This window comes from Enhydra lutris, unplaced genomic scaffold (genome assembly GCF_002288905.1).
Source record: "Enhydra lutris kenyoni isolate GAN:26980312 unplaced genomic scaffold, ASM228890v2 scaffoldscaffold12, whole genome shotgun sequence".
Classification (NCBI taxonomy): Eukaryota; Metazoa; Chordata; class Mammalia; order Carnivora; family Mustelidae; genus Enhydra; species Enhydra lutris.
In genome coordinates, this window is record NW_019154096.1 from 39,253,910 (window position 1) to 39,275,746 (window position 21,837).

The window sequence follows — 21,837 nt, forward strand, 5'->3', positions numbered from 1 at the left end:
CATTCACTTCTTAGGACCTATTCATTAATCTATCATTTTATAAACAAAAATAATAAAATAACAGCAAGAAAAATATACAAATACATAAACAAAAAAAAAGTCTCACAATTTATTCCTTGCCCCATGAAGGAATTATAGCTAGGATACTAATTAAAGAATTCTTCCATCAGGGAAATTCAAATCTAAACCACAGTGAGATACCACCTTACACAAGTTAGAGTGGCAAAAATTGACAAGACAAGAAACAACAAATTTTGGAGAAGTTGTGGAGAAAGAGGAACCCTCCTACACTGTTGGTGGGAATGTAAGCTGGTACAGCCACTTCGGAAAACTGTGGAGGTTCCTCAGAAAGTTAAAAATAGAGCTACCCTATGACCCAGCAATTGCACTACTGGGTATTTACCCCAAAGATACAGACGTAGTGAAAGAAGGGGCACATGCACCCTAATGTTCATAGCATCAATGTCCACAATAGCCAAACTGTGGAAGGAGCCAAGATGCCCTTCAACAGACGAACAGATAAAGAAGATGTGGTCCATAAATACAATGGAATATTACTCAGCAGTCAGAAAGGATGAATGCCCACCATTTGCATCGGCATGGATGGAACTGGAGGGGAGTGAAGTAAGTCAAGCAGAGAAAGTCCATCATCATATGATTTCACTTATTTGTGGAACATAAGGAATAACATGGAGGACATTAGGAGAAGGAAGGGAAATTGAATGAGGGGAAATCAGAGGGGGAAATGAACCATGAGAGACTATGGACTCCAGGAAACAAACAGAAGGTTTTAGAGGGGAGAGGTGTGGGGGGATGGGTTAGCCTGGTGATGGGTATTAAGGAGGGCACAGATTTCATGGAGCACTGGGTGTTATATGCAAACAATGAATGATGGAACACTACATCAAAAACTAATGATGTACTGTATGGTGACTAACATAACATAATAAAAAATACATACATACATACATACATACATAAAAGAATTCTTCCTTTCAAAAATTTTAATTACCAAGTGTGAACTCAGTATACATTTACTGAACATTTAGTACATACTCAGCACTTCTCTAGATATTGGAATAAAAAGATGAGTCTGAAAATGGCCCCGTCTTTAAGGAGCTCTCAGAACAGTCAGAGGGGTGATCAATGCCACAAGATGCTGATGACTGCCATCAGAAGTTAGACATATGAAAGTCTGTGTGTGTGGAAGGAGAGGAGAGCAGAGGTGAGTAGGTTATCTCTCCAGGCAGAAAGGATAGGAATAAAGGCATGGGGCATACATCTCCTCTTGGGCAAATAAAGTAAATACATGGTAACAAGAGCAGAGAGAACATAATCTAGCCCAGAGGGAAACTAAAACTACCCAGGAAGGCCTTGTTTCAGATACAAAAGAAGTGGACATGTATCCAGTTCTACTCTATTAGAGTATTTGTGGATAAAGCCTGAGAATCTGTACTTTTCAAAAGCTCTTCAGTAACTCTTGGCACCACCAGTCTTTAAATAAGTGTTGGCAACTATTGGCATGGCAAATGAGAAGCTAGTGAAGGTTAAGCAGTAGGATAATAGATCAGATTTTTACCTTTCTTATCTTTATGCAAACCAATTATAAAATTAACTTGGAAAAATATCTATAGGAAAAGCAGAACAATTTTGTAGAAGAAGAGTATTAAGGGAAGACTAGTGTTAACAAATAATAAAAGATAACATAGCTACACTAATTAAAAGAGTTTGGTACTAGTACATGAATAAATCAATGGAAGAAATCCAAGAATAAATTAAAATTTACGGAGAACTTCAGTATATAATAAAAGTGGCCTTTTATATCACTGAGGCATAATTTCAAGAGGATCTGGGGACAACAGGATAGCTATCTAATACTGGAGTGCTACCAAATACCTTAAATTCTAGCTGGATCAAAGATTTACACATTTAAAAAATAAAAAAATATTAGAAAAAGACATGATGTAATTACTATGATCCTAGAGTGAAAAGGGCATCTAAAGGATATAGAAAACCCTGAAGTCCCAAAAGATTGTCATATCTGACCACTAAAAATTAGCTATTTCTTCTAACTAAATGTGTGTGTATGTACATGCACACTTCTGTGTAGCACAAACAAGGGGGAAAATTTACCACATATAGCACTACAAAAGAGACAATTTCTTCCTTATATAAAATTATTAATCAATACGAAAAAGAATAAACAGAAAATTGGGCAAAGAATCGGAACTAACATTTCACCGAAAATATATATAAAAGGCTTAAAAACATATGGAAAGCTATTCCCTTGTTCTCAAATAAGTGTCAGTATAAATATACACGGAGTCATTTGTCATATAAGAGATAAGCAAAAATCAAAAATTTGACAGCACAAAATACTGGTTGTGTTTCTAGTAACTTATTATAAGAATACTCACACATAAGCACAAGCATATAAAGAGGGGTAATTGCTGTTTATAAAGAACAAAGACAAGAACAATCTATGTTCATCACAGGGGACTACTTAAAGAAAAGAAGGTCTTTATCTATATAATTAACTACACTATGCAACACTTAAAAATAATGAGATAAAAAATAAGACAGATCTATATGTACCAATAATATATTTGGAAATTATTTCCTATGTGAGATATTTTCCTTAAAAAAAAAAAAAAGGAAAGAAAAGGTAGAATAGTTAGTAAAGTAAAGGCCAATAGTTTCCCAGACATTTATATGACAAACTTAATAGTGGAAAGGAGGCCTAGGAACTCAAGAGAGGAAAAACAAAGACTTTATCCATTTTATAACCTTTTATGCTATTTAACTTATTTTTTTTTTTGGCTATATAAACCTATTACTTTAAAAACAGACTTAATATTTGAAAACAAAAAGTACTCAATCTAAAAGAAAAGATAAAAAAGGAAAAGAAAAAACCCCTCTATTAGTAATATGGAAAATCACATTTAGACTTTTGTTAAGACCAAAATATTTACCATAAATTCCTGGAGGATTTCATATTCTGCTACTTTTTTCTCAAGCATTTTAAAACAATCCTTGATGATTGATTGCTCATGAAAATTGAATAGTAATGGTCGAACCTGAGCCAACTGAGCTAGCTCCCTTTCAGAAACAATTCGTATACCTAAGAAAAAGAAAAATTCACATTTTTAAGTTATTCATATGTATGTGAAGGGAGATTTTAGTTTGTTGCGTTTTCTCTCAAGTGAAGACACAGACACTTAAGGATTATTGGAAATTCATTTTTCCAGAAGTGAAGAGCCTATTACTTTGAAAGGAAGAACCCTTGTTTCAGAAAAATCATGATCATGTACCTTGAAATTACACAAAACCCACTATTTTTAGAAAAAAATGTTAAGTGCTATAAATATAAAAGATGCTATAGACTGAGAAGTGTTCTGCTTTATAGTGTGAATTAAGTATATGAACTGACAATTATGCCAAGGCAAGCATATACAAACAAGACTTGGATGGGGAAAAGTGAGAAATTTTGCCCTCCTTCAGACCAAGTATTTGAAAGTCCCTGCAGTCTGAAACGAGAAGATGTGGAGAGTCTAACACATGTCCTACTCTAAAACAGATCAAGTACAAGATGCACATACAGACACACACACACAACACAAACACACACATACCCGCCAAGGACAGAGAGGATCTATATAATTAATAAGACTAAAAATATATATATAACATGCAATGTAATTATAGATAATAAGTATTTTGATATACATTATATAGTTATACATGTATAACCAAAAATAACAGAAGCAAATACATACTATTTAATAGTACACATGGAGGTTTTTTATTTTAATGATGATTTTTTAGGCCATGTTGACAGTCTAGATTTCAAATATCTGAAATTTTACAGATCATGTTCACTGACCAAAATGCAATAAGTCTATGGGGCACCTGGGTGGCTCAGTGGGTTAAAGCCTCTGCCTTCAGCTCAGGTCATGATCCCAGGGTCCTGGAATCGAGCCCCGCATCAGGCTCTCTGCTCAGAGAGGAGCCTGCTTCCTCCTCTCTCTCTCTGCCTTCCTCTATGCCTACTTGTGATCTCTGTCTGTTAAACAAATAAATAAATAAACATCTTTTAAAATGCAATAAATCTAGAAGCCAGTACTAAAAGAATATCTTTTCAATTTCAGGATTTTGAGGTAATGTGCTCAAGTGAAGCCAGTTCTCCAAATCTCTTTCCAAAGTCAACTAATATGAACAAAAATCAAGTTAATATTAGCAAAAAATATACAAGAAGCAATGCCACGAAAGAGTGGGCATAAAAAAGAAGTTTCTAAAAATATGCATAGCCTTATAAAACCCTCCTTGTCTTGGAAACTTATTCAACCAAAAGCTCTCTATAGGGGTGGGAGTAAGGGACTGTTGGTTGGGAAAGACAGTCACAGAAATCCTAAAATTTCTCACAAATATCTCTAACCTTAGTATGAGAGGAGGCCTAGGAAACCCAGAGGGGGAAATAAAATTCCATGAGAGTACAAGCCATTTTGATCATCGTTGATCCCCAAAAGAAAAATCCTTAGAACTTCCCACGTATTCCAGACGTGCTGGAACAGAAGCTGAGAGCAGGGAAGGAGGAGAGGAATGAAAAGGTAGAATGACAGCAGTAGACACTGTTGTTGCCCACCCCCCACATTGATTCTACCCTGATGGTTAGTAGAGCCACGTGTGATCATTCCACAATAATTCCCTTGCCAGTAAATAATTCAGCAACATGTAGGTGATTCGAGCCAATGGGAAGTAAGGATAAGTTTATTCAAGGCTTATGGGCAAAAGAAGCAAGCTTCTCTCTCATCTGTATCTACTGTCCAGACATAAGTCCGGAAGTATAAGTATGGCCCTGATTATTACTATAAGCCCCACTGTGACATAAAAGGAATGAACTGAATACAGCAAATACAAAAAAAAAAAAAAAAAAAAGAAAAGAAAACCAAAAAACCTATGTTGTAAATGTAAATGTAAGCATCACTGAACAATTAGATCATATTGAATGTGGAATACTGCCTACCTCTGTACTTCCATTATGGGAGAAAGTATATTTCTTTATCATTAACATCATTTTCAATTTGGTTTCTTTTTATTGCAGCCTGGTCCAAGAATTCCAATGAAGGTGAATAGGTCAGGCTTCACCTGAAGATCATGGCAATCATTACAGGAAGGAATTTTCGCAGAAAGGCAGTTTACAGAAAGGGATTTTATCTAGCTATCTAGTGCTGACATCATTGGACAGGTCAGAAGAACAGGAGCTTCCCCTCATCATGGTCCAAAAATAACACCACAAAATGGTCTGCCACAAGAAGAGCTAGCTTTGCTGTAATGAGGAATCTGAGGAAGTTGGACACCACTGCTGTCATCACTAGCTCCTGGATGACACTACAACCACAGAGGAATCAGAAAGCCGTCACTATGAGTGCTAGCTCGTCATTGACCACCTTAGTTAGAATGAGATGCTAAGAATGCCATGCCTGTTGTGGTTTGGACCAGCAGCCTGGATGCTTCTCTTCATGTCTCAGTCTTGGCTAAGTGCATACAATTGGCCAAACCCATACTAACGACCAGGATTTCTGGGAAATGTAATTTTTAGTATTCTTGCCTGGACCATAAAGAAAGATACACTAGGAGGAGAATGTGATCAATGTTGAGTAAACTAGTCTATAACACCTGCAACACAACTCATCCATACCCATTCAGTTTTCTTCTCTGTTCCCCAAACCCTTCTGCACACTTGTCATTATCCTCTCAGGCAAAATCTAGCCCTCAGAGTGTAGTTTATAATGGAAGATAACTAATCAAACCAAATCAAATAGAATGGGAATCAACAAGAATTCATCCATGACAGGGCACCTGGGTGGTTCAGTCAGTTAAGCATCTGCCTTTGGCTCAGGTCACAATCCCAGGGTTTTGGGATCAAGTCCCACATTGGGCTCCTAGCTTAGCCAGGAGCCTGCTTCTCCCTCTGTCTGCCACTCCCCTTGCTTGTGCACTCGCGTGCTCTCTCTCTCTCAGTAAAATAAATAAATAAAATCTTTAAAAAGAAAAGAATTCATGCTCAAAAAGCAAAATCAAAGAGATGAAGAACTATACATGTTAGTGAACAAGATGGAAATAAAACACAAGATGAAGAAAAAAATGAGTAATGCAATATGGTATGCAAAAACATTTCAATCCATTCTGAATGGAACATAACCTACATTGTAGATCTATTGTGTGTAGAAGGAAGTAATAAGAATATAAATTATTTTATTATTTTTTATAGGCTCCATACCCAGGCTGGAGCCCAATGTGGGGCTTGAACTCAGGACCCTGAGATCAAGACCTGAGCTGAGATCAAGAGTCAGATGTTTAACCAATGAGCTACCCAGGTACCCCTTAAACAAACTTTTTTTTTTTTTTTTAAAGAAGTTTCCATATCCATGGAGCCCAACACAGGGCTTGAACTCAGGACCCTGAGGTCAATACCTGAGTTGAGATCAAGAGTCAGATGCAGGGCACCTGGGTGGCTCAGTGGGTTAAAGCCTCTGCTTTCAGCTCAGGTCATGATCCTAGGGACCTGGGATCAAGGCCCGCATCAGGCTCTCTGCTCAGTGGGGAGCCTGCTTCCCCCTCTCTCTCTCTGCCTGCCTCTCTGCCTACTTGGGAACTCTGTCTGTCAAATAAGTAAAATCTTAAAAAAAAAAAAAAAAAAGAGTCAGATGCATTACTGACTGAGCCACCCAGGCACCCTCAGAATATAAATTATTTTAAATGAGATTAAAAGTAAAAAAAACAGAATGACCTCTTACATGAGGTTTTTGGAGTAGTCAAATCCATAGATACAGAAAGTATAATGCGCTTGTCAGGGGCTGGGGAGAGGGAGAATGGGGAGTTAGTATTTAATGGGTAAGAGTTTAGTCGAGGAAGAGGAAAAAGTTCTGGGGATGGATGGTGGTGTTGATTGCACAACAATAAAAATGTACTTAATACCACTGAACTGTACACTGAAAAATGGTGAAGATGGTAAATGTTATGTTCTGTATATTTTACCACAATTTTTATTTAATTTTATTTTTTATAAACATATAATATATTTTTATCCCCAGGGGTACAGGTCTGTGAATCGCCAGGTTTACACACTTCACAGCACGCACCATAGCACATACCCTCCCCAATGTCCATAATCCCACCCCCCAACCCCCCTCCCCCCAATAACCCTCAGTTTGTTTTGTGAGATTAAGAGTCACTTATGGTTTGTCTCCCTCCCAATCCCATCTTGTTTCATTTACTCTTCTCCTACCCCCTTAACCCCCCATGTTGCATCTCCTCTCCCTCATATCAGGGAGATCATATGATAGTTGTCTTTCTCCGATTGACTTATTTCGCTAAGCATGATACCCTCTAGTTCCATCCACGTCGTCGCAAATGGCAAGATTTCATTTCTTTTGATGGCTGCATAGTATTCCATTGTGTATATATACCACATCTTCTTTATCCATTCGTCTGTTGATGGACATCTAGGTTCTTTCCATAGTTTGGCTATTGTAGACATTGTTGCTATAAACATTCGGGTGCACGTGCCCCTTCGGATCACTACGTTTGTATCTTTAGGGTAAATACCCAGCAGTGCAATTGCTGGGTCATAGGGTAGTTCTATTTTCAACATTTTGAGGAACCTCCATGCTGTCTTCCAGAGTGGTTGCACCAGCTTGCTTTCCCACCAACAGTGTAGGAGGGTTCCCCTTTCTCCGCATCCTCGCCAGCATCTGTCATTTCCTGACTTGTTAATTTTAGCCATTCTGACTGGTGTGAGGTGATACCTCATTGTGGTTTTGATTTGTATTTCCCTGATGCCGAGTGATGTGGAGCACTTTTTCATGTGTCTGTTGGCCATCTGGATGTCTTCTTTGCAGAAATGTCTGTTCATGTCCTCTGCCCATTTCTTGATTGCATTATTTGTTCTTTGGGTGTTGAGTTTGCTAAGTTCTTTCTAGATTTTGGACACTAGCCCTTTATCTGATATGTCGTTTGCAAATATCTTCTCCCATTCTGTCAGTTGTCATTTGGTTTTGTTGACTGTTTCCTTTGCTGTGCAAAAGCTTTTGATCTTGATAAAATCCCAATAGTTCATTTTTGCCCTTGCTTCCCTTGCCTTTGGCGATGTTCCTAGGAAGATGTTGCTGCGGCTGAGGTCGAAGAGGTTGCTGCCTGTGTTCTCCTCAAGGATTTGGATGGATTCCTTTCTCACATTGAGGTCCTTCATCCATTTTGAGTCTATTTTCGTGTGTGGGGTAAGGAAATGATCCAATTTCACTTTTCTGCATGTGGCTGTCCAATTTTCCCAACACCATTTATTGAAGAGGCTGTCTTTTTTCCATTGGACATTCTTTCCTGCTTTGTCGAAGATGAGTTGACCATAGAGTTGAGGGTCTATTTCTGGGCTCTCTATTCTGTTCCAATGATCTATGTGTCTGTTTTTGTGCCAGTACCATGCTGTCTTGATGATGACAGCTTTGTAATAGAGCTTGAAGTCCGGAATTGTGATGCCACCAACTTTGGCTTTCTTTTTCAATATTGCTTTGGCTATTCGAGGTCTTTTCTGGTTCCATATAAATTTTAGGATTATTTGTTCCATTTCTTTGAAAAAAATGGATGGTACTTTGATAGGAATTGCATTAAATGTGTAGATTGCTTTAGGTAGCATAGACATTTTCACAATATTTATTCTTCCAATCCAGGAGCATGGAACATTTTTCCATTTCTTTGTGTCTTCCTCAATTTCTTTCATGAGTACTTTATACTTTTCTGTGTATAGATTCTTAGTCTCTTTGGTTAGGTTTATTCCTAGGTATCTTATAGTTTTGGGTGCAATTGTAAATGGGATTGACTCCTTAATTTCTCTTTCTTCTGTCTTGTTGTTGGTGTAGAGAAATGCAACTGATTTCTGGGCATTGATTTTATATCCTGACACTTTACTGAATTCCTGTACAAGTTCTAGCAGTTTTGGAGTGGAGTCTTTTGGGTTTTCCGCGTATAGTATCATATCATCTGCGAAGAGTGATAGTTTGACTTCTTCTTTGCCGATTTGGATGCCTTTAATTTCCTTTTGTTGTCTGATTGCTGGGGCTAGGACTTCCAGTACTATGTTGAATAGCAGTGGTGATAACGGACATCCCTGCCGTGTTCCTGACCTTAGCGGAAAAGCTTTCAGTTTTTCTCCATTGAGAATGATATTTGCGGTGGGTTTTTCATAGATGGCTTTGATAATATTGAGGTATGTGCCCTCTATCCCTACACTTTGAAGAGTTTTGATCAGGAAGGGATGCTGTACTTTGTCAAATGCTTTTTCAGCATCTATGGAGAGTATCATATGGTTCTTGTTCTTTCTTTTATTAATGTGTTGTATCACATTGATTGATTTGCGGATGTTGAACCAACCTTGCAGCCCTGGAATAAATCCCACTTGGTCGTTGTAAATAATCCTTTTAATGTACTGTTGAATCCTATTGGCTAGTATTTTGGCGAGAATTTTTGCATCTGTGTTCATCAAGGATATTGGTCTGTAGTTCTCTTTTTTGATGGGATCCTTGTCTGGTTTTGGGATCAAGGTGATCCTGGCCTCATAAAATGAGTTTGGAAGTTTTCCTTCCATTTCTATTTTTTGGAACAGTTTCAGGAGAATAGGAATTAGTTCTTTAAATGTTTGGTAGAATTCCCCCGGGAAGCCATCTGGCCCTGGGCTTTTGTTTGTTTGGAGATATTTGATGACTGTTTCAATCTCCTTACTGGTTATGGGTGTGTTCAGGCTTTCTATTTCTTCCTGGTTCAGTTGTGGTAGTTTTTATGTCTCTAGGAATGCATCCATTTCTTCCAGATTGTCAAATTTGTTGGTGTAGAGTTGCTCATAGTATGTTCTTATAATTGTCTGTATTTCTTTGGTGTTCGTTGTGATCTCTCCTCTTTCATTCATGATTTTATTTATTTGGGTCCTCTCTCTTTTCTTTTTGATAAGTCTGGCCAGGGGTTTATCGATCTTATTAATTCTTTCAAAGAACCAGCTCCTAGTTTCGTTGATTTGTTCTATTGTTTTTTTGGTTTCTATTTCATTGATTTCTCCTCTGATCTTTATGATTTCTCTTCTCCTGCTGGGTTTAGGGTTTCTTTCTTGTTCTTTCTCTAGCTCTTTTAGGTGTAGGGTTAGGTTGTGTACCTGAGACCTTTCTTGTTTCTTGAGAAAGGCTTGTACCGCTATATATTTTCCTCTCAGGACTGCCTTTGTTGTGTCCCACAGATTTTGAACCTTTGTGTTTTCATTTTTTGTTTCCATGATTTTTTTCAATTCTACTTTAATTTCCTGGTTGACCCATTCATTCTTTAGAAGGATGCTGTTTAGTCTCCATGTATTTGGGTTCTTTCCAAATTTCCTCTTGTGATTGAGTTCTAGCTTCAGAGCATTGTGGTCTGAAAATATGCAGGGAATGATTCCAATCTTTTGATAACGGTTGAGACCTGATTTAGGACAGAGAATATGATCTATTCTGGAGAATGTTCCATGTGCACTAGAGAAGAATGTGTATTCTGTTGCTTTGGGATGAAATGTTCTGAATATATCTGTGATGTCCATCTGGTCCAGTGTGTCATTTAAGGCCTTTATTTCCTTGTTGATCTTTTGCTTGGATGATCTGTCCATTTCAGTGAGGGGAGTGTTAAAGTCCCCTACTATTATTGTATTATTGTCGATGTGTTTCTTTGATTTTGTTATTAATTGGTTTATATAGTTGGCTGCTCCCATGTTAGGGGCATAGATATTTAAAATTGTTAGGTCTTTTTGTTGGACAGTTCCTTTGAGTATGATATAGTGTCCTTCCTCATCTCTTATTATAGTCTTTGGCTTAAAATCTAATTGATCTAAGGATTGCCACTCCTGCTTTTTTCTGATGTCCATTAGCATGGTAAATTCTTTTCCACCCCCTCACTTTAAATCTGGAGGTGTCTTCAGGTTTAAGATGAGTTTCTTGTAGGCAACATATAGATGGGTTTTGTTTTTTTATCCATTCTGATACCCTGTGTCTTTTGATTGGGGCATTTAGCCCATTCACATTCAGGGTTAAGTATTGAGAGATACGAATTTAGTGCCATTGTATTGCCTGTAAGGTGACTGTTATTGTATATTGTCTCTGTTTCTTTCTGATCTACTACTTTTAGGGTCTCTCTTTGCTTAGAGGACCCCTTTCAATATTTCCTGTAGAGCTGGTTTGGTATTTGCAAATTCTTTCAGTTTTTGTTTGTCCTGGAAGCTTTTAATCTCTCCTTCTATTTTCAATGATAGCCTAGCTGGATATAGTATTCTTGGCTGCATGTTTTTCTCGTTTAGTACTCTGAATATATCATGCCAATTCTTTCTGGCCTGCCAGGTCTCTGTGGATAAGTCTGCTGCCAATCTAATATTTTTACCATTGTATGTTACAGACTTCTTTTCCCGGGCTGCTCTCAGGATCTTCTCTTTGTCACTAAGACTTGTAAATTTTACTATTAGGTGACGGGGTGTGGACCTATTCTTATTGATTTTGAGGGGGGTTCTCTGAACCTCCTGGATTTTGATGCTTGTTCCCTTTGCCATATTGGGGAAATTCTCTCCAATAATTCTCTCCAATATACCTTCTGCTCCCCTGTTTCCTCTTCTTCTGGAATCCCAATTATTCCAATGTTGTTTCGTCTTATGGTGTCACTTATATCTCGAATTCTCCCCTCATGGTCCAGTAGTTGTCCCTCTTTTGCTCAGCTTCTTTATTCTCTGTCATTTGGTCTTCTATATCGCTAATTCTTTCTTCTGCCTCATTTACCCTAGCAGTCAGAGCCTCCATTTTTGATTGCACCTCATTAATAGCTTTTTTTATTTCAACTTGGTTAGATTTTAGTTCTTTTATTTCTCCAGAAAGGGCTTTTATATCTCCAGAGAGGGTTTCTCTAATATCTTCCATGCCTTTTTCAAGCCCGGCTAGAACCTTGAGAATCGTCATTCTGAACTCTAGATCTGACATATTACCAATGTCTGTATTGATTAGGTCCCTAGCCTTTGGTACTGCCTCTTGTTCTTTTTTTTTGTGGTGAATTTTTCCGCCTTGTCATTTTGTCCAGATAAGAGTAGATGAAGGAGCAAGTAAAATACTAAAAGGGTGGCAACAACCCCAGGAAAATATGCTTTAGCCAAATCAGAAGAGATCCCAAATCGTGAGGGGGGAGAAAGGGGATAAAAAGAGGTTCAGAAAGAAGAAAAAAAAAAAAAAAGAAAGAAAGAAACAATTAAAAAAAGAAAACCAATAAAGAAAAAAATATAAAAAGGAAAAATATATATATATATATTAGATAAACTAGTTAAAAAACGTTAAAAAAGAAAAGGGTAAAAGTTAAAAAAATTTAGCAGAAGAAGAAAAATAAATTGAAAAAGAAAAAAAATTAAATTAACTGCAAGGCTAAAGAATCATGGGGAGAAAGCCATGAGTTCCGTGCTTTGCTTTCTCCTCCTTTGGAATTCCGCTGCTCTCCTTGGTATTGAAACTGTACTCCTTGGTAGGTGAACTTGGTCCTGGCTGGGTTTCTTGTTGATCTTCTGGGGGAGGGGCCTGTTGTAGTGATTCTCAAGTGTCTTTGCCCCGGGCGGAGTTGCACCGCCCTTACCAGGGGCCTGGCTGAGTAATCCGCTCGGGTTTGCTTTCGGGAGCTTTTGTTCCCTGAGCGCTTTCCGTAGATTTCCGGAGGGCGGGAATGAAGATGGCGGCCTCCCGGTCTCCGGCCCGGAGGAGCCGAGAGCCCGGGGCCCCACTCCTCAGTGCGCCCTCAGAGAACAGCGCCGATTTACTCCCGTCACCCTGCCTCCGGCCGCGCTCCGAGCTGACGGAGCCTGCGACCAGTTCAAGGTAACCCCGAGCTTAGAGCTTACTCCTCGGCTCTGTCTCTGTAGCCGGCTTCCCTGTTCTAATACCTGTAAGCTCTGCGACACTCAGACACCCCTGATCCTTCTGTGACCCTGCGGGACCTGAGGCCACGCTGACCCTGCGTGGGCTTCACCCTGGTTAAGCCTCTGGAGTGATGTCCCTCAGCGGAACAGACTTTTAAAAGTCCCGATTTTGTGCTCCGTTGCTCCACCGCTTGCCGGGAGCCGGCCCCTCCCCCCGCGGTCTATCTTCCCGTCGCTTTGGATTCACTTCTCCGCCCGTCCTACCTTTCAGAAAGTGGTTGATTTTCTGTTTCTAGAGTTGCTGTTCTTCTTCTCTTCGATCTCCCGTTGGATTTGTAGGTGTTTGCAATCTTTAGATAAGTTATCTAGCTGATCTCCCGCTACCTGAAGTAGTCTCAGCCTGCTACTTCTCCGCCATCTTGACTCCTCCTCCCTATTTTACCACAATTTTTTAAAATGTCATTAAAAACCGAGATTCTTTGCATCACTGCAGTCTCTTATCCAGAGACCAGCTGCTATTAAAAGATTAGATTCTCCTCAGCTCATGAGACAATTGTCAACAGCAACCAGAGCCACGAATTTTCTTGCTCACACCTCTCTCTTAATAAAGCAAAGACAAAGTTTCCCAAAAGATTCCAACAAACCTTTACTTGAATTTCAGGCAAGTTGGGTATCTGAACTATTTTTTAAATAAAAATTAAAAAAAAACAGAATGAGATGAAAATAAGTTTATAGACTTAAGAAAATAAAGGTCAAAAATACATGATTATGGAATTAGTAATTAAATCAAAGACTACAAGACACAAAGTAGACAGCTGAAAATGAGCTTATTCATAGGACAAAGACGTGTACATAAATTAATGAAGAGGAGAGAAGATAAAAAAAAAAAAAAGAGGGGTGCCTGGGTGGCTCAGTGGATTAAAGCCTCTGCCTTTGGCTCAGGTCATGATCCCAGGGTCCTGGGATTGAGCCCCGCATCAGGCTCTCTACTCAGCGAGGGAGCCTGCTTCCCTTCCTCTCTCTCTGCCTGCCTCTCTGCTTACTTGTGATCTCTTGTTTGTCAAATAAATAAATAAAATCTTAAAAAAACAAAAACAAAAACAAGATAGCATATGTAAGGGCCTCATTAGAAGTTCAGAAGAAAAACTCAAGATAGGGTGAGGAACTCAAGAAATCTTTCCCTTTCCCGATACAAGCTTAGAGAGGGAAGCAGCAGCTTCTGTAGGAAAGGTACAATGTCTCATTCAGTTCCTTTTTCTCTATCTCTCCTAAGGATCAAACGCATAAGCTGGGAAAGGGGCAGCAAACCCTATTATCCACAAAGCACAGGTTGAGACACAATAACATTGGGAATTAGGAGAGGAGAAATCATCCTCTGCTCAGCCTATAACATATCCTCTACCCTAAAGAAAGGACAGGTAATTAAGGGCACCATCCTAAGAACCAGGGACACCTGCACCTGCCTACAACTGATACTGAACAAGGACAAGAAAGAATGTAATCCCACCCCCGACTGGTTAGCAAGTAACATAATTACAAATAAGAGCACTCTATTGCTGGGGAATAAACAAGGTCATGGACAGGAACTTTCTCTGAGGTGCAGGTGTAATGGGGAGATTTAAGCAAAGGGTAGACATTGAAATAAAAACTCTGGCATTTTCCATTGTAAGCACAAGGTAACAATACAGGAATTTGAAGCTGGTGATACACTAAGAGTAAGAACAGCAACATTAAAACCCAAACCCTGCTCAAGTCCTAACTAAATTGACTCAACTCATCAGACTGAAGGCCTACAAAATGAAGAGGTATGTCTATTCTTATTTACCTCAGGCTCAAAACACAAGACACCCAGATTTCAACAAAGAAATTATATGCACACAAAGAATCAAGTAAAAAGGGGGTAAAAAAGTCAAGAGATAAAGCAATAAAAAGAACCAGACATAAATGTTAAAACTATCAGACAATAGAGTTGAGGGTCCAAATTCAACACCCCAAAAAACAGATAATCAAGTCAAAAAATGGGCAGAAGACATGAGCAGACACTTCTTCAAAGAAGACATACAAATGGCTAACAGACACATGAAAAAGTGTTCATCCTCATTAGCCATAAGGGAAATTCAAGTCAAAACCACAGTGAGATACCACCTCACACCAGTTAGAATGGCAAAAATTGACAAGACAAGAAACAACAAATATTGGAGAAGTTGTGGAGAAAGGGAACCCCCTTATATTGTTGGTAGAAATGCAAATTGGTGCAGCCACTTTGAAAACAGTGTGGAGTTTCCCCCCAAAATTAAAAATACAGCTACCCTATGACCCTATGACCCAGCAATTGCACTACTGGGTATTTACACCAAAGATACAGATGTAGTGAAAAGAAGATACAGATGTAGTGAAAAGAAGGGGCATATGCACCCCAATGTTCATAGCCACAATGTCCACAATAACCAAACTATGGAAGGAGCCAAGATGCCCTTCAACAGATGAATGGATAAAGAAGATGTGGTCCATAGATAAAATGGATACAATGGATAGATACAATACATAGATACAATGAAATATTACTCAGCCATCAGAAAAGATGAATACCCAAATTTCCATCAACATGGATGCTGAGTGAAATTAAGTGAAGCAGAGAAAGTCAATTATCATATGCTTTCACTTATTTGTGGAACATAAGGAATAGCATGGAGGACATTAGGAGAAGGAAGGGAAAAATGAATGGAGAGAAATTGGAGTGGGAGATAAACCATGAGAGACTATGGACTCTGGAAAACAAACAGAGGATTTTAGAAGAGAGGGAGGTAGGGGGGTGGGTTAGCCTGGTGATGGGTATTAAGGTGGGCACAGATTACATGGAGCACTGGGTATTATATGTAAACAACGAATCATGGAATACTACATCAAAAACTAATGATGTACTCTATGGTGACTAACATAACATAATAAAAAAAACTATCAGACAATTTTAAATAACTAAGATCAAAGCTAAAGGCTTCAGTGGAAAAGTGGACAACATGCATAAACAAATGGGAAATTTCATCAGAGATAAGGAAACCACAAAACCATGCAGAAATCCTAAAAATGAAAAACACTAAAATAGAAATAAAGAATGCTATCAATGGGCTTATCTATAGGCTTGATACAGAAAAGAAAAGGAATCCACAAACTTAAACATAGGTCAATAGGCATTACTCAAACTGAAAGAGAAAAAGAGTCGGGGAAGGCACAGAAGACAAATACTAAGAGTTCATTAGCAGCACACCTGCACCATAAGAAATGTTCAAGGAAAATCTTTAGGCGGAAAGAATATATCAAAGAACAGGAAACTGGATCTACACAAAGAAATAAAGAGTTTTAAATATTCCATAAATGTAGCTAAATATAAAATTCATTTTCCCTTTATTTTCACTTCTCTGGAGGGTGTTTGGCTACCTAAAACAAAAGCAGTATATATGTATTTCATGATTATTGTTATGTAAAAATAAAATATTTTCTTGTTATGTAAAATTAAAATGTTTGACAATAATCACACAAAAATGGATAGGAGAAATTAGGGAGACACTATTGGATGGTCCTTATACGACACATGAAGTGATATACTGTTAATTGAAGATAGAAGAAACAGACTGTAAGAAATTAAAGATGTATATTATAAATCCTAGGGTGACCAAGAGAACATTTTAAAAAGAAGTATAACTAATAAGCCAATTGGGAAAATAAAATGTAATTACAAAATAATCCAAAAGAAGTTAAAAAAATAGGAAAAAAAGATAAAAATAAACTGAAAACAATTAGCATTATGGTAGAGTTGAAAGATGGTAGATAAAAACACAAGCAATCTATATATATCCTAATTAAAAAAAAAAACAGAAATTGGGAGATTGGGTGAAAAAGCAAGACCCAACCATACAATGCCCACAAGAAACCACTTTATATACAAAAATGTAGGCAAGTTAAAAGTAAAGGGATGGAAAAATACATACAATGGGAGCACAAACCAAAAGAAGCTGGAGTGGCTACATTAATAGTAGAAAATATGTCAACAGCAAAGTAGACTTCAGACCAAGAACATTACCAAGATTAAAAAGGTCATTACTGGAAAAAGGGGGATGAATAAGGTAAATAAGGAGAACTTTTAGAGCAATAAAACTATTCCATTTGACACTATAATGGTGGACACATGTCATTAAACATTTGTCCCAACCCACAGAATTTACAGCACCAATAGTGAACCCTAATGTAAATTATGGATTCCGGGTGATAATATGTCAATGTAGGTTCACCCATTGTCACAAATATACCACTCTTGTGGGGAATACTGATGGTGGGGAGACTACGCATATGTAAAGGCAGTGAAGATATGGGAAATCTCTGTACCCTCTGCCTAATTTTGCTACAAACTTAAAACTTCTCTAAAAATTAAACCTAATTATAAAAATTACTAATGATAAAGGGATCAATCACAGAGAAGACATAACAATGCTAAATGTGTATGCACTTAAAAGAATTCCAAAATACATGAAGTAAGAACTGACAGTCATAAAATTAGAAAGAAAATTTACAATTATAACTGAAGACTTCACTCACAAGTCAATGGAACGAGTACACAGAAATTCAGGAAGGACAGAAAAGAACTGAACAACTTGATTTAACTGACCTTTATCAAACATTCTGTCCAACAACGTTATAAAAATTCTTCTCAAGTGCACGTGGAAACTTCACTAGATAGACCATATTCTAGGTCAAAAATCGTATCTTAACAAATTAAAAAGAATTAATATAAATTAAGCCCTTGGACTGTACTGAGATTAAACTAAAAATCAATGACATATCTGGGTAATCTTCAAATATTAAGAAAGTCCAAAGCAGAGTTGCAAGCGGGCGAGCAGAAGGCAGTTGGAATGAGAGAATGGAGCAATGCCTAAATCAAAGGAACTTGTTTCTTCAGACTCTTCTGGCAGCGTTTCTGACAGCGAGGTTGACAAAAAGTTAAAGAGGAAAAAGCAAGTTACTCCAGAAAAACCTGAGAAGAACCAAAAGGCTGGTGAAATTTCAAGAGCCCTGTCATCTCTAAGCAGAGCCACAGTAGCAGAGATGGTAACATGTTCCAGATTGGAAAAATGAGGTATGTCAGTGTTTGGGACTTTAAAGGGAAAGTCCTAACGATATTAGGGAATATTGGATGGATGCAGAAGATGAAATGAAACCTGGAAGAAAAGGTATTTCTTTGAATCCGAAGCAATGGAGCCAGCTGAAGGAACAGATTTCCAACACTGATACTGTAAAAAAAACTGTAAAATCAGAGCCATATGAAACCTGTATTGTCCTATTGTTTTAATCTGTCTTTGTACATTGGCTTTTGTTTTCTAAATGTTGTTTCCCTAGCTATTGTGTATTTGGATTGCAGAACAATTTGTAAGATGAATACTTTCTTTTATGTGCATTATTAAAAGTGTTGGGTGAAGCTAATTGTCAACTTTACTAAGGAGGATTGCTTTGTGCCTGCCACTTAGTGCAAATAAAATCAAGTAATAAAAAAAAAGAGAGAGAGAGAAAGTTCAAAGTGTATTTCTACATAACCTATGGATCAAAGAAGTCACAAGAGAAATTAGAGAATACTTTAAAAAAAAACAAACAGACCTTAGAATAGATTTATGTTTATCAAAAAAATAGCAGGAAGTACAGAGGGTTCCCATATATCCCCTGCTATAGTTTCCCTATTATTGACATTTTGTATGAGAATAGTACATTTGATAGAGTTAACAAACCAATATTAATACATTATTATTAACTAAAGTCCATATTTCATTCAGATTTTCTTAGGTTTTCCTTAATACCATTTTACTATTCCAGGATCCCGTCTAGAAGTCCTTCCTGACTTTAGCTCTCATGTCTCCTTAGGCTCCCCTTGGCTGTGAAGCTTTCTCAGACTTCCCTATGTTTGATGACCTTGGCAGTTTGAGGAGTAATAATCAGATATAATCTAGGATGCCCCTCTACTGGAATTTGTTTGATGTTTTTCTCATGATTAGCCTACAGTTATCAGTTTTGGGGAAGATCACAGAGGTAAAGTGCCATATTCATCACAATATATCAAGGGTACCTACTATCAACTTGATTGATTATTATTGATGTTGACCTTAATCACCTGCTGTAGCTGTGTATCATGTTTCCCTACTATAAAGTTACTCTTTTTACCCCTCTTTCCATACTGTACTCTTTAGAAAAAAAAATCACTATGTACAACCCACACCTAAGGGGTGGGGAGTTTTGCTTCATTTACTTTAGAGTGGAATATCAAAACAATTTACTTGGAATTCTTCTTCATGGGAGTTTTGCTTCTTCTCCCCATTTATTTACATATTCAATTATTTGTTTATATTAGTATGGACTCACAGATATTTATTTTATATTTTGAGTTATAATCCAATGCTACATTGCATAGGTGCTCAAAATTTTCCAGCTATGGCCAACCGAAATGAGAAAGTATTGTAAACTGAATGTAAATAAAAGCACATCAAAATTTCAGGAATATTGCTAAAGCAGTATTATTCACAGAAAGAGCTGTTGTATTAAATGCTTATAGTAGATCAGAAGAAAGAACTTATATCAGTGAAGAAATCAATCAAATCAATAGGAAAAATACTAAAAATAATAGTGAAACCAAAAGCTAGTTCATGGAAAAGATCAATAAAAAGTCAAATACCATGTGGTTTCACTCATAGGTGGAATTTAAGAAACAAAACAAGGAAGTAAAGAGACAAAATAACAAAATTCTTGAATAGAAAGCACAAACTGGTGGTGTCCAGAGGATGGATGCTGAAATAGATGAAGGTGCTTAAGAAGGACAAACTTCCAGGTACAAAACAAGTAAGTTATGGAGATAAAAAGCATAAGGCATATAGTTCAATAAGACAGTAATAACGTGTGGAGACAGATAGTGACTATACTTATTGTTGTGAGCACTGAGTAATATACAGAACTGTTGAATCACTGTATTGTACACCTGAAACTAATATAACATTATATATTAAGTATACTTCAATTAAAAATAATAAAAATAAATAAAGTAGCATTGAATTTAAAAATTTAATAAATCTCTAACCAAACTGATTAAAAAATAAAAGAGAAAAAACACACTTTGCCAAATCAAGAATAAAAGAGAGGGCATCAATTCAGATATTATAGATATTGGAAAGTTAATAAGGGAACATTATGAACAATTATAGTTCCATAAATCAGACAACTTATATGAATGAGACAAACTGCCAAAGCTCATCAAAGAGAGAGATGATCTAATAGTCCTTTATCAGTTAAAAACACTGAAGACTGCTATAAGCTGAGTTGTGTCCCCCCTAGAATTTTATGTTGAAGTCCTAACCTCTAATAACCCAAAATACGACTGTATCTGGAGATAGAATTTTTAAAGAGATAACAAAATTAATGAGATTATTTGGGTATACCCTAACCCAATATGACTAGTGTCCTTATGAAAAAAGATAATGGGATCCAGATACCACACAGGGAGAAGATGGCCATCTGCAAGCCAAAAAGAGAGGCCTCAGAAGAAATCAAAACTGCCAACACCTTGATCTTGGACTCTAGCCTCCAGAATTGTGAGAAAATAAATTTCTGTTGTGTAAGCCAATCAGTCACTAGTTTGACTAGCCAATCAGTCACTTTGTTATGAAAGCCCTAGAAAATGAATACAAATATGTATTTTAAAATTTTACAAACACATTCCAAGACCAGATGGTTTCACTGAATTCTACCAAACATTTAAGAGAGCAATAATAACAATTTTGTACAGACTCTTCCAGAATATAAAATAGGAGGAAACACTTCCAAACTAATTTTATGAGGGCAATTTTACCCAGACACCCAAACCAGAAAAAGACATCACAAAAAAGAAAACCACAAATCAAGATCTATCATGAACATAAATGTAAAAATTCTTAATAAAATACTAGCAAATCAAATCAAACAACATATAAAAAGGATAATACACAAAGTTGGGCTTATCCCAGGAATACTAAGAAGGTTCAACATTTGAAAATCAACCACAGCAACAGACCATAACTCACCATATCAACAGACAAAAGAAGAAAACTATGTGATCATCTTGGTAGATACAGAAAAAGCACTGAAAAAAAAAAAAACTCAACATGCATTCATAATGAAAACTTTCAGGAAATTAAAACTGGAAAGAATTTCCTTAATATGACAAAAGACATCCACAAAAATCCTACAACTAACATTATACTTAATGATGAAAAACAAAATGTTTCTCCCCAAAATGAAGTCTGCTCTTACCAAAGGTCCCAGCTAGTGCAATAAGTTAAGAAAAAGAAATGAAAAGCATATACATTATAAAAGTTAAAAAATAAGACTGTGAAAAGAAGGGCCATCTGTACCCCACTGTTCATAGCAGCAATGGCCACGGTCGCCAAACTGTGGAAAGAACCAAGATGCCCTTCAACGGATGAATGGATAAGGAAGATGTGGTCCATATACACTATGGAGTATTATGCTGCCATCAGAAAGGAGGAATACCCAACTTTTGTATCAACATGGACAGGACTGGAAGAGATTCTGCTGAGTGAAATAAGTCAAACAGAGAGAGTCAATTATCATATGGTTTCACTTATTTGTGGAGTATAGGAAATAACGCAGAGGACATGGGGAGATGGAGGGGAGGATGGAGTTGAGGGAAATTGGAGAGGGAGATGAACCATGAGAGATTATGGACTCTGAAAAACAATCTGTGAGTTTTGAAGGGGCGGGGGATGGGAAGTTGGGTGAGCCTGGTGGTGGATATTATGGAGGGCACGTATTGCATGGAGCACTGGTGTGGTGCATAAACAACGAACTCTGGAAGACTGAAAAGA

At 37.3% G+C, this 21,837-nt stretch overlaps 1 protein-coding gene across 1 annotated transcript in view; it reads right to left on the minus strand.

Annotated features, from left to right (window-relative positions):
• Positions 1-21,837, minus strand: part of LOC111145139 (protein tyrosine phosphatase, non-receptor type 20) — a 98,736-nt gene that overhangs the window by 28,535 nt on the left and 48,364 nt on the right. The window contains 1 exon segment of the mRNA XM_022499826.1: positions 2,973-3,121. Coding sequence (XP_022355534.1) covers positions 2,973-3,121 — 149 coding nt within the window.